At 33.2% G+C, this 12371-nt stretch overlaps 1 protein-coding gene across 3 annotated transcripts in view; it reads left to right on the top strand.

The window, feature by feature from the left end:
* Window positions 1–12371, top strand: part of Znf711 (ZFX family zinc finger ZNF711) — a 32838-nt gene that overhangs the window by 17571 nt on the left and 2896 nt on the right. For 2 of the 3 annotated variants that reach the window (XM_029472921.2, XM_029472920.2), the window contains 5 exons: window positions 5924–6079; window positions 6710–6847; window positions 8953–9087; window positions 9885–9929; window positions 11949–12092. In XM_029472921.2, coding sequence (XP_029328781.1) covers window positions 5924–6079; window positions 6710–6847; window positions 8953–9087; window positions 9885–9929; window positions 11949–12092 — 618 coding nt within the window. The remainder of the gene's footprint in view (window positions 1–5923; window positions 6080–6709; window positions 6848–8952; window positions 9088–9884; window positions 9930–11948; window positions 12093–12371) is intronic. The other variant, XM_085838046.1, reaches the window with a different exon arrangement.

The raw sequence follows: 12371 nt of genomic DNA, 5'->3' as shown, positions 1-12371 counted from the left end.
TGCTAGGCCTCTGTCTGCAAGGATGTCATAGCCTCAGTAATAGTGTCAGGCCTTGGAGCCTCCCCTTGAGATGGATCCCAATTTGGGCCTGTCACTGGACCTCCCTTTCCTTTGGGCTCTTCTACATTTTTGTTCCTGCAGTTCTTTCAGACAGGAACAATTCTGGGTCAGAGTTTTTGACTGTGGGATAGCAACCCCATCCCTGACTTGATGCCCTGTCTTCCTACTGGAGATGGGCTCTACAAGTTTCCTCTCCCCACTGTAAAGCATTTCTTCTAAGGTCCCTCCCTTTGAGTACTTAGAGCCTCTCATCTCCCAGGTCTCTGGTACATTCTGGAGCTCCCCCCCTCCCTTATCTCCTGAGGTTGCCTGCTTTCATTCTTTCTGTTGGCCCTTAGGACTTCACTCTTATTTACTCCCTGTCCTCAATACCTGATTGTGTTCCCCTTTTCGCCTCTTTATCCCTCCCAACCAGGTACCTTCTTCCCTTTGCCCTCCATGATTGCTTTCTTCTCCCTCTGAATTGGGATTGAAGTATCCTCACTTGGCCCTTTTGGATTGTTAACCTTCTTGAGTTCTGTTGATTGTATCCTGGGCATTCTGTACTTTTTTTTTTTTTTTTTGGCTAATATCCACTTATTAGTGTGTACATGTCATGCATGTCCTTTTGGATCTGAGTTACCTCACTAAGGATGATATTTTCTAGTTCCATCTATTTGCCTGTAAGATTCATGATGTCCTTGTTCTGAATAGCTGAATAGTATTCCATGGTGTAAATGAACCACATTTTCTGTATTCATTCCTCCTTTGTGGGACATCTGGATTGTACCCAGGTTCTGGCTATCACAGATAAGGTATCTATGAATGTAGTAGAGCATGTGTCCCTGTGACATGGTGGGGCATCTTCTGGGTGTGTGCCCAGGAACAGTGTAGCTGAGGCTTCACATGAATCTGTTTCCATTTTTCTGAGGAATCTCCAGACTGATTTCCAGAGTGGTTGTACAAGCTTGCAATCCCACCAACAATGGAGGAATGTTCTTCTTTCTCCACATTCTCCCCAGCATCTGCTGTCACCTGAGGTTTTCATCTTAGCCATTCTGACTGCTGTGAGGTGGAATCTCAGGGTCATTTTGATTTGCATTTATCTGATGATTAAGGATGTTGAACGTTTCTTTAGGTGCTTCTTGGCCATTTGAGATTTCTCTGTTGTGAATTTTCTGTTTAGCTCTATACCCCATTTTTTCATTGGGTTGTTTGGTTTCTTTGGAGGTTAGCTTCTTGCATTCTTTATATATTTTGAATATTAGACTTCTATCAGATGTGGGGTTAATGAAAGTTTTTTTTCTCAATCTGTACATTGTGGATATTTCCTAATGACTCTGTCCTTTGCCTTACAGAAACTTTCCAGTTTCATGAGGTACTTTTTATCAATTCTTAATCTAATAGAGCCTGAGACATTGGTGTTCTGCTCAGGAAATCCCTGCCTCCCACCATGCCAATGAGTTCAAGGCTCTTTCTCACTTTTTCTTCTATTAGTTTCAGTGTATCTGGTTTTATGTTGAGGTCCTTGATCCACTTGGACTTGAGCTTTGTATAAGGTGACAAATAAAGGTCTATTTTCATTCTTCTACATACAGACAGCTAGTAAGACCAGCACCATTTATTGAAGATGCTTTCTTTTTTCCATTGTATATTTTTGGCTTCTTTGTCAAAGATCAAGTGACCTACCATAAGTGTGTGGTTTTATTTCTGGGTCTTCAATTCTATTCTATTGATGTCTTTTGAGGCAGATTTTCACATCCTGCAAGCTGGCCTTAAAGTTGTCTGGTATCCAAGATTACCCTTGAACATCTGGTCCTATGAACTCTTGCTTCTGTGGCTAGAGCATTAAGACTGTAGGTATATGCCATCAAGCCCAGCCTGTAGATACTTTGCCAGTAAATATTTTCATTTTCCTTAAGAGAATGGGGTATACTTCTAAAAGTGATAGAGAATGTAATTATGATCAAGGTACATTATATACATATATGGACATGTTGTGAAATATATTACTTTGTACAATTAGTATATACTAATAAAATTGTTATATATACAAATAAACAAAAATATATATTTTCTTATATTATTCATGAACATTTTGATTTTCATACCTATACCCTCAAGTGAAGGGATTCTAGGTATGTGCTTCTAAGTCTAGTTAAGAATTTTTTTTCAGAAAAAAATTGCAGATATATCATAGAAAACATCTAAGGTCTGACTATTCAGAATTTCCCCACATTTTGACAGGTTTTTAAAAATATATTTATTTACACTCCATATTTTATTCCCCCCCTGTCTACCCTCTGACTGTTTTACATTCCATACCTCTTCCCCACTCCTTGTCTCCATATAGATGTCCCCACCCCCCACTCTACGTGATCCCTAAACTCCCTGAGGCCTCCAGTGTCTTGAGGGTTAGGTGCATCATCTCTGAATGAACAGAAACCCAGCAGTCCTCTGCTGTATATGTGTTGGGAGCCTCATATCAGCTGGTGTATGCTGTTTGGTGGTCCAGTGTCTGAGAGATCTCAGGGGTCCAAATTAATTGAGACTGCTTGTCCTCCTACAGGGTTGCCCTTCTCCTCAGCTTCTTCTAGCCTTTCCCTAATTCAACAACATGGGTCAGTTGCTTCTGTCCATTGGTTGGGTGCAAATATCTGCATCTGACTCTTTCAGCTGCTTATTGGGTCTTCTTAGCCATTTTTAATAGTTATACTTACATACTTACATTTGAACTATTTATTCTTTTTGTTTGTTTGTTTTTCGAGACAAGGTTTCTCTGTGTCCTGGAACTCAGAAATCCACTGCCTCTGCCTCCCAAGTGCTGGGATTAAAGGTGTGCACCACCACTGCCCAGTTTCTAGTTATTCTTAATATTTTTTTCTCTTCTTCTTTTAAATCTTCATTTGATTACCTTTGGGTGTCCAGTGGCCATTGAGTCTTTCAATAATTATAAAATAAATTGCCATGAAAAAAATTCATTTTAACCAGGATGTCCTTTACTTTTTGGCCTCAAAGTAGACTTTCCAAAATATTTAAGGGCTGAAGTTGAAGAGTTTTATCGGATTCTAGCTTCCTGTTAGGTACTTTTAGATCTTGTTAGGATAGGCTTTAGAGTTAAAGAATTGCTTTTCTCTGTATCTAAATTCAATCCATATTCAAGCTAAAGCTTACACCTTCTTTATCCTACCACATGGCTAACATTGTCCACTTGTGCTGAGTAGCATTGAAATGAATATACAGTAACTGTGTCTAATGTACTGGTTGAACTCTTTTTTAAGTCTATTTAAGACATTCATGGGTGGTTGTTTCCTTTTTGAAAAGCTTCACTGGGATGAGGAATCTCCTTCATAATGATCCACTATAATGTAACAAAGACTTTTTACTTATGAAAGTGAATTCATATAGGAAAATACCATTCAAATCTCTCAAATTTTAATAATAAAAGAAAATGTTGACATCTTTGCATCATTAAAAATATAACTAGTTTACCAAGACATTACTTATATACAACAAAATTCACTCATCTAAAGATTTAAATTGTTTGTTCATATATCAACAATTGAATTATCACCACTTCAAACAATTTACAATTTAATTATGCCAAAATTGAACCTGATAAGCTCTTGAAGTTAATCCCTGCTGTATTCATTCTCAGGCAACAAGAAATATGGTATATAAATTTTGCCTATTTCATTTATATACTTCATGTGAATGGAATCATGTAATATATGACCATTCCTTTCTGTCTTCTTTGTGTTTCTCAAAGATCATCCATATCATAGTATTGATCATGTGAGGCATTGATGTTATTACCACATGATATTCTATTATACATGTATACTAATTTTGTTCACCCATTCATCAGTTGATGTATATTTTTCTAGTTTCTACTTCTTAACTAGTATGACTAAGGATAATAGGAAAAGTGTGGAGAAGTTTTTCTGGGTGTTTGACTTCTTTTGGCTATGTACCTGAGCATGGTATACCATTGAGATTTAAGTATGATTTCTGTTTTTCTCATTTTTCTGCATTATAGAAGAGATTTTTTTGTTAATTGTCTAATCACAATAGTATATTAGTATACTGCATAGTTATATAATACCCACAGCATAATTTTACTGATGTACCATAAACAGGGGCAAACTCAAAAGCCTCTGTGGCTTTAAAAAAGAGGTCATTAATTTAGGAGGGTGTGGGGTTTACATGTGAGGCATAAGAGGCATGAAGGAAATGATGTAATTACATTTTAATTAAATTTTCAAAATCAGTATTATACTGTATATTTTATTCAAATTGTGCCAGTGATCTACAAAAAACATTGAAAACATCCAGCCTTTTCAGTGTTGCCAAACAGTGTAACTTACTTACATTGTCTTTAATGCTAATGGATTTTTTTATGGGTGTTATATTGCTCACTTAAAGGTGGATCAAGAATCAATACAGTGGGGTATGCCTTAAGATAAGCAAAAAATTAAGTTTGAATATTAAGTATTTACTTTTTAATCTCTATTAAGAACAGTCGTTGAAAGTCTAGTGCTAATTCTGAAGTCAAGGTTCTTTCCTATAATCTCAGTACTAGAGAGGGAAGGTAGGAAGTTTGCAAGCTCTAGGCCTGCTTGGGCTACTTAGCTCTATGTTATCAAAATAGGAAGAAAAATATTTGAGAATTTATTAAGTCATTTGGTTTCCTAGTAAACTTTGTTAATGTTATAGTTTCTGTAACTAATACTATTAAATAAATATTGGTAAAGCTAAACTCTTCAAAGTACACACTAGTTTTAAAAAATATCTATTATTTATTAGATGAAAATACAGAACAAATTCAGTTGCTCCATACATTTAAAAATTGCTCATTCTGAGATGCTTAATCTAAGTGGAAAACAGTGGATAAATTAAACTTAAAGTATGAAATGTTTTTTTAAAGTAGAAGTAAAATTAGAAAATAAATGCTAACAGAAAAAGCAGTGAGGACAAATTAACTATAATTTCAATATTTAAAGCTAAAATTGTGGTACATAGTTTATAATTACCCCCAAAATATGTTTTATTACATGAACTTTAGATTTCAATAATAATTTTAAATGAGTGTGATCTAGATGGAAATATGTCTACTTAACCTATTTACATCTAATAACAGATTATTTATTAAGTGAGAGTATTTTATTGTCAACTTATAATGATTCCAAACTCTAAAATTGTAATTTTGGACCGTTTGAAAGTTTTTTATAAATACTGTTTTAAAATCAATGAATGAACAACTTATTTTTCCTTAATATTTTAATTGTTTGTTTTAGTATTTCTATGATCTCTTTATTTTACTCGATATATGTATGTGTGTGTATGAGAAACAATTAAACAATATCACATATTTTATTATCTTAAATGCATGTGAAGCAAATACCTAACTAGATAGCTTAATGATTCAGTGAATATAAAAACATCATATACAAAAAGAGAAGATACATTATTTGAAGTCAGTTTTAAGAATCATATTAATATCACAGAGGCAGTATATATGAACTGCAGTGAATAGATATTCATAATCTGTGAAAATCACAAGTCACATTCAAGAAATAAATGGCCACATAAATACATTTGCTATATTGCTATATTAAATTTCAGTGCTTTTTATACAGAAACATGGTTTGGGTAATGTTAATTTTATAAATAATATTTTAATGTAATTTTGGTCCTGTTATAACTTGAGTATTATTTTGATCTTGAGTATTATTTTTCCATGAAACATACCATTTTTAGTGACTGTAAATAGGTCACTGAGGGAATATAGTGGGTAGGTGTTTAAAACATTTTGTCATTATCCTTAACACTCATTAAATGTCAGTAGTCCTTTTACTGAAATAGTTTCCTTTATATTTTGCAGTGGATGATGTGGGAGAGAAGTTAGAGCATATGGGGAACACACCATTAAAAATCGGTAGTGATGGTTCACAAGAAGATGTTAAAGAAGATGGATTTGGTTCAGAAGTGATAAAAGTATATATCTTTAAAGCAGAGGCTGAAGATGATGTTGAAATAGGTACAAAACTATTTTAATTCCATGATAGAATTCTTATCTTTCATGGGGATTATACTAAAATTCTCAAAAGACAAAAAATATTCATAGGCTTCTTAGTGTATTTTTAAAACTGTATATGAATATCTACATATAAAGTGGGAATGGGAAAAATGTCGCTCAGATTTTTTTCAGATATGAAACTATTATGGCAGAACATTTTCAAACAAATGAAAATAATTTGAATTAGAGAAAAATTATGGTGGGTGTGTAAGAGCATTGATGACAGAGGAAGGTATTTTGTATTTTAAACCTACCTCTAGCACCTAACTGAGAAAAATCCTCAATAACTTTTATGTTCTTCTACTACCTTGTGTCCTCGTCTGTATGATGGCCATAATGGCAATGATACAATAAGGTTTTTTATGAGAAATGAATGGGTAAATATGTATGAAATTTTTGTAGTGCTTGTCATATAAATATGGTATAGCTGTTAACTGAAATGAATGATGAATGTCTAAGGTATAATTTACATGCATATTTTAATGGCACTTTGAAGTTTGTTAGAATATTTATATACCCTGTATATCCTCATTAATTCGGGGATTTATTCCATGATATATTTTGAGTTTATATGTGTTTTTAAATTTTAAGGTGGGACAGAAATTGTCACAGAGAGTGAATACACCAGTGGACATTCTGTGGCTGGAGTGCTTGACCAGAGCCGAATGCAGCGAGAGAAAATGGTTTACATGGCAGTGAAAGACTCTTCCCAAGAAGAGGATGATATCAGTAAGATCAAAGGGCACTCTAATGACTTACAAGAAACAATAACACAACTTTAAAAGCAAGTGATAATAACCATAGATGCACTGAATATTAGCTAAGTTAAAAGCAATAAGCCTGTTCTTGAAAATATTTAAAAGTATGGGTCCTTTTAGACATTCCTGAACCAATAGATTATTACTCAGATAAGAATACATGAACAATACATCTCAAATAATATGTTACAAAGAGATGAAGAGTTTATAGTTTTGATGTAATGAAGTTCAAAATACATAGAAATTGAATCATATATTAAATATATATTATAGACGTGTAGTGCACATAAATTCACAAGGCAGACAGACACATAGGCATAAATTTAGAAATATTTATATCTGTTAAGTTTTATTTCATTTTAATAATTAATCTCTGAGGTGGAAAGTATTATTCCTTTTTTATAAGACAAGTAAATCCTCAGGGAAAATAAGTTGTCCAAGACAACACTAAAACTTGAGTACTTGTCTAACACTACTGCCAGTGTTTTGTCTACATGACAGTAAGCACTTTTGGCCTCTTTGGATTTAGCAGTGAAAGGGCTAACTGGTTGATCTCCTGTCACTGAGAAGTTGGGTGGGTAAGTATACAAGCCATTCTGCTAGGATGTTAATTTATTATGCTGTTCATGGGTAATTGGGGTAAAGGGTTTCCTGGGACTCAGGATCACAGGGTGAAATATTCTATTCATATGCTTTCTTTTGTCATTCTTCATGCTTTTTGTTTATTTTTTCAAGACATTTTATGTTTTTCCTACATTGTCTTCATCTCACTTTTCAGTCTTGTCTGAGGTTGTATTTGTTTCCTTGCCATGATGACAAAATGCTATCTTATCACACAAGGGCAAGACCCTCCTTTTCATAGAATTTTCTCAATAGTGCTATGTTCTATTTATGCTGCACTATAACGACTACTCCTTATGTATTTCTCTAGCAACCACAGAGAGCTGAATTCTACCTCCATGTCACAGCTGAAACTATCAAAACACTTAGTGCTAGGGAACAAAAGCGTTCGTTTAAGTAATGCTTCTTTCATCTGAAATCTTAAAAATTTTAACTCACTAATTCAATAAGGCATGATAGGCTATGGGAAACCGAGGTCCAGGTTTATCTAATGCCATAATTTGACAGGAACATGGAAAACTTAGACTAGCATCTGTGGTTATTAAGAAGGAGAAACAAGAAGTTACCTTTCCTCAGTAGTTTTTATACATTTCTTTTATATAAATAGAAGATACACGTTTGTGAATTGTAGGAAAAGCATACATTAAACTTGATGTTCTATTTATGACCTTAAATAGAAATATTTTTCACAAAAGTATATAAATTTTCCCTTTATGATTAAAAATTTTAAACCTCAATACTATTATCTTTAAATATGTTCTTTTTTACTCTCACTAGTATACTTAAAAGTCTAGCTTCTTGAAGAGTGTCTAATTCTTGAACAACAGCATTTTATATTTATATATGTATAATCACATATGATTATAATTATTTTTAAAACTTTATTCAATGATTAGTATATTGATTATTAATCATTACACTAATGGTGCTATCAAAATAGTATGGGAAAGCATTTCTTACTCTATATTACATTGAACATACTTTCTGAGTTCCAAAAAACTATCAGGATAATTTATGGAATAACATCCTTTTTATAAGTTTCAGTGCAATATGTGTTATAACACCCTCTTCAAGCATACATGTTTTATACATTTAAAAATCCTTTTCAGAGCCAGGCATGATGGCGCATGGCTGTAATTCTAGGACACGGAAGGCTGAAGCAATAGGATTGCAAGTTTTAGATCAACTTTGGCTGCAAATCAAGACCTTGTCTTATAAAGAAAAACCATTTTTATGGCACTCACTTCTAATATAGGACACTAATAATTTGGAGAAAAAAATGTCTTCTAGAAGCACTACTTTCCAAAAATACTGACTATAAGCTTAATTTAAATTTATACTTTTGAAATCAACTAAGATGAAATCTTTAAAACCTAAAGATTTAAATTGTTTGGAATTTTTGCCCATTTATTAAATACTTGAGATTGTAAGTAAGCAATTATTTCCAAAATTCAGGTAATGCTGATATATCAAATGAACTGTGCATGGAAGTCATTATAGGGGAAGAGGAAGGAACTCCCCTTGAGATTCCGCTTGAGGACTCTGATGTTAATAAAACAGTTTCCCCTGTTCTCTCTCCTGCATCATATGGTAGGACACCAGTATTTTTACCTAAGTACATAAAGTATGTATTGACTATGCCTTTGAGCAATTAAATATTCTGTGTTATAGTGCCACGGTGTGTTAGCTAAGTGAGTAAAATATTCTGCAGTGAATTGATTCATCACAAATTACTTTTCATGGCTTTTTATCACATATCTTATACTACTAAACCTTGCTTAATGCATTTTTGTTAGAATAGATTCTAAATCCTGCCTGTATGAGTGAGCAACATAAAATATTTTATTTTCCTAAAATAGGACTGACCTTTAAAAAAGTTAATCCTTTCTCTTTTGCAAAAATGTATATCAATTGTTGACACACAAATAATAAAATTGAGGTTCTGGAAGAAAATCAAATTCTTTAGAATGTATTCACTAATTTTTTTAACCACATTATGTCTTTTGTTAATTTCATTATTTTTATGTAGCTTACACTTTCCAAGCTTCCAATGTACAATGCATTAATTTATTTAAAGTTCTCTCAAAGTTTCTTTCATCAGCAGTTCTGCATGTATTTTAACATCTTCATTGCTAAGGATGTTTTGCAGAAATAGCTACTCAGTTTTCACTTATGATGTAAAACTGTTCTAGATATTACCAATTCTAAGGAGGCAGATAATTGTCCCTATTATCAGTGGAGGGGATTGTCTAATTTTGGGATATTTTCAATAACAAGTGTATTTTAATGAGAAATTAGTTGCAAAAGTAGAATTTTATAGATTAAAATATAATCTGGTAGTAGTTCTGTAGGCAGTATATCAGTTTATAACTAGTCCTTTTTTATAGATGAAAGACGAGTTTCTCGAAGGTATGAAGATTGTCAAGCAACAGGTGAGAGGACATTGTATAAGAGACATAAATTAAATGTACTATCTGATAAGTAAAAACTTGTGACTCTAGACGAATTTGTTGGACTTCACCTATTATAGAACTTATATAGGAGTTTGCCTCTTTTTAACAACCAACATATAAATACAAGGTATTAATTTGTGAGTGAAATCCACTTTGGATTTCTCTAATGATACAAGTACTAGACAATTTAGTCACATGGGCAATAAAAGGTTGCTATAGAAAAAAATTATACAAATTACTTGAAGAGAAAAAGAGCAAGTGTTCATATCAACCATTTATTAATATCATTCTTGGATTTAAAACTATCTTCCTAATTTTATGACAAACATCTAATATGTATATATCATAAATCTATGTCCCAGCATAATAACATTTTTAGTTTAATACACTTTAATGTTATTCCGTGATACATAGGTTTCTTTTCCTTAAAGGAGACTATTTTTTTTTTCATTACAAAGTATATAATTATTGTTTCTTCCCATGGGTAGTTGTGTGTCTTAGTTCCTGTTCTGTTGCTGTGAAGAGCTGTGATCAAGGCACTTCGTATTAAACAAAGCATTTAATTGGGGGCTTGCTTACAGTTTCAGAGGTTAGTCCATTATCATCATGTCAGGAAACATAACAGCAGGCAAATAGGCAATCAGGCTTGGGGATAACAACTTACATCCTGATCTACAGGCAGCAGGCCAGCAGAGAGAGAGAAACTGCCCTTAGGGTGGGGTTTTGAAGCCCACCCTTACATTCTCCTATAAGGTCACACTGGCTCCAACAAGGCTAGAGCTCCTAATCCTTCCCAAACAGTTTCACTAACGAGAACCCAACATTCAAACATAGTAGCCCATGAGGGCAATGCTCATTTAAACCATAATGCAATTATATGATAGGACAGACTTTCAAGAACTTGTCTTATTAAAGACTTTATTTTGTATGCACTGATCACATTGAAACAACAGCAAATTACTTGTCATGTCGGTTTTAATCCTAGAAGTTAGTCTAAAGAATAAATTTCATATCATATATATTATTCTAAAATACACATGTATCCTCTATTTTACATAAAACTACCATGACTGCATTTGTGAAGGTAATTTTTATTTGACAGCTATAATTGTCTCTCAGAGGTTTACTACTGTATAAGCTTATCCTTTCTAGTTCTTTCTAAACTCTGAACCTAACTCTGACAATCTGTTCTAATCTTCTGGCTCCTTACTCTTTGGCTCCTTCTGTCTTCACCTGCCACCAGTCTCAGTAAGAGTGTCCTAGTAAAATTGCCTCCTCTCCCTATCTCTCTGCTCTCTCTCTTAAGTTGCCTCTCTTTTCTGTGCTGTTCTTTTAAGTAGCCTCTCTTTTCTACAATGTTCTGAGAGTTGGACATATCCTATCTCTCACTCTATCCCAAAACCTTCCTGATTCATTACTTTGTCTGCCCCTCACTTTTAAATGTGGTCGCTGCTTCCTTCTACAGCTAATCTTACCTTCCTTGTTAGGGATTAAAGGTGTGTACTAAGAACATGTCTATATTCCAGCAATAATAATTAAAGGTGTATCATTCCAGCTGGATCACAGAGTCTTAGATGGTCTTTGGATGTGATCTCTTGCCACAGTAGTCATGTTGCTGGTTTAAAATTCCTTTACAAATATTGGCTAACTTACCTATATATGTTTCTTGCCAAATTACTTCAATTTTATCAGGTTCTATTCACGAAAAGTTGGTTTGATGCCATAATTTTGTATAGGTTCTTAAAATGTTTCTTATGTTAATCTTACCAGTTATTCCTTTAAGATATTCATGTTGAAATAACTCAGGTTATATACTATCATACCAATGTGCTTGAATGTACACGAGTATTAAATTAATGAGAATTAGTGAGAAAATGTGTATACTTTGTGAAATTTAACACCATAATTTAGCAGTGTCTTCTGTAGTAATTCACATACCAAAATCCCCCAAGTAGAAATATATGCAGTTGAACATTTTTTTTCTTTTTTTGTTTTCAGGAAACACTTTTGACTCAGCATTAGAAAACAGAAACACTACAGCAGCACAGTACCTTCAAATTTGTGATAGCATGAACACAAATAAAGTTCTTAAACAAAAAATCAAGAAGAGGAGAAGGGGAGAAACAAGGCAGTGGCAAACAGGTAAGATATTTATGTTTTATGAGAACATCAAGTATTTTTTAATAACTAAGCTATATCTCTCTTTTTTTGATTTTTAATATTTTTATTGCATATTTTCCTCAATTACATTTCCAATCTCCAGCCCTGATAATTATATTTTAACAGCATATGATTGATGCTTTAAAAAGGCATATTGTCTCCTTATTCAAAGATATTTTAAAGACAATCTTCAGATGGGTTTAATTATAAAGATACTTGATTCCTTTTTTATATTTCATGCCATAGATGAGTAGTCTAAAG

This window comes from Mus caroli, unplaced genomic scaffold (assembly GCF_978045245.1).
Source record: "Mus caroli unplaced genomic scaffold, Mus_caroli_1 scaffold_5, whole genome shotgun sequence".
Taxonomy (NCBI): Eukaryota; Metazoa; Chordata; class Mammalia; order Rodentia; family Muridae; genus Mus; species Mus caroli.
Note: the sequence above shows the minus strand (reverse complement) of the source record. Positions and strands in the feature narration are given on the sequence as shown.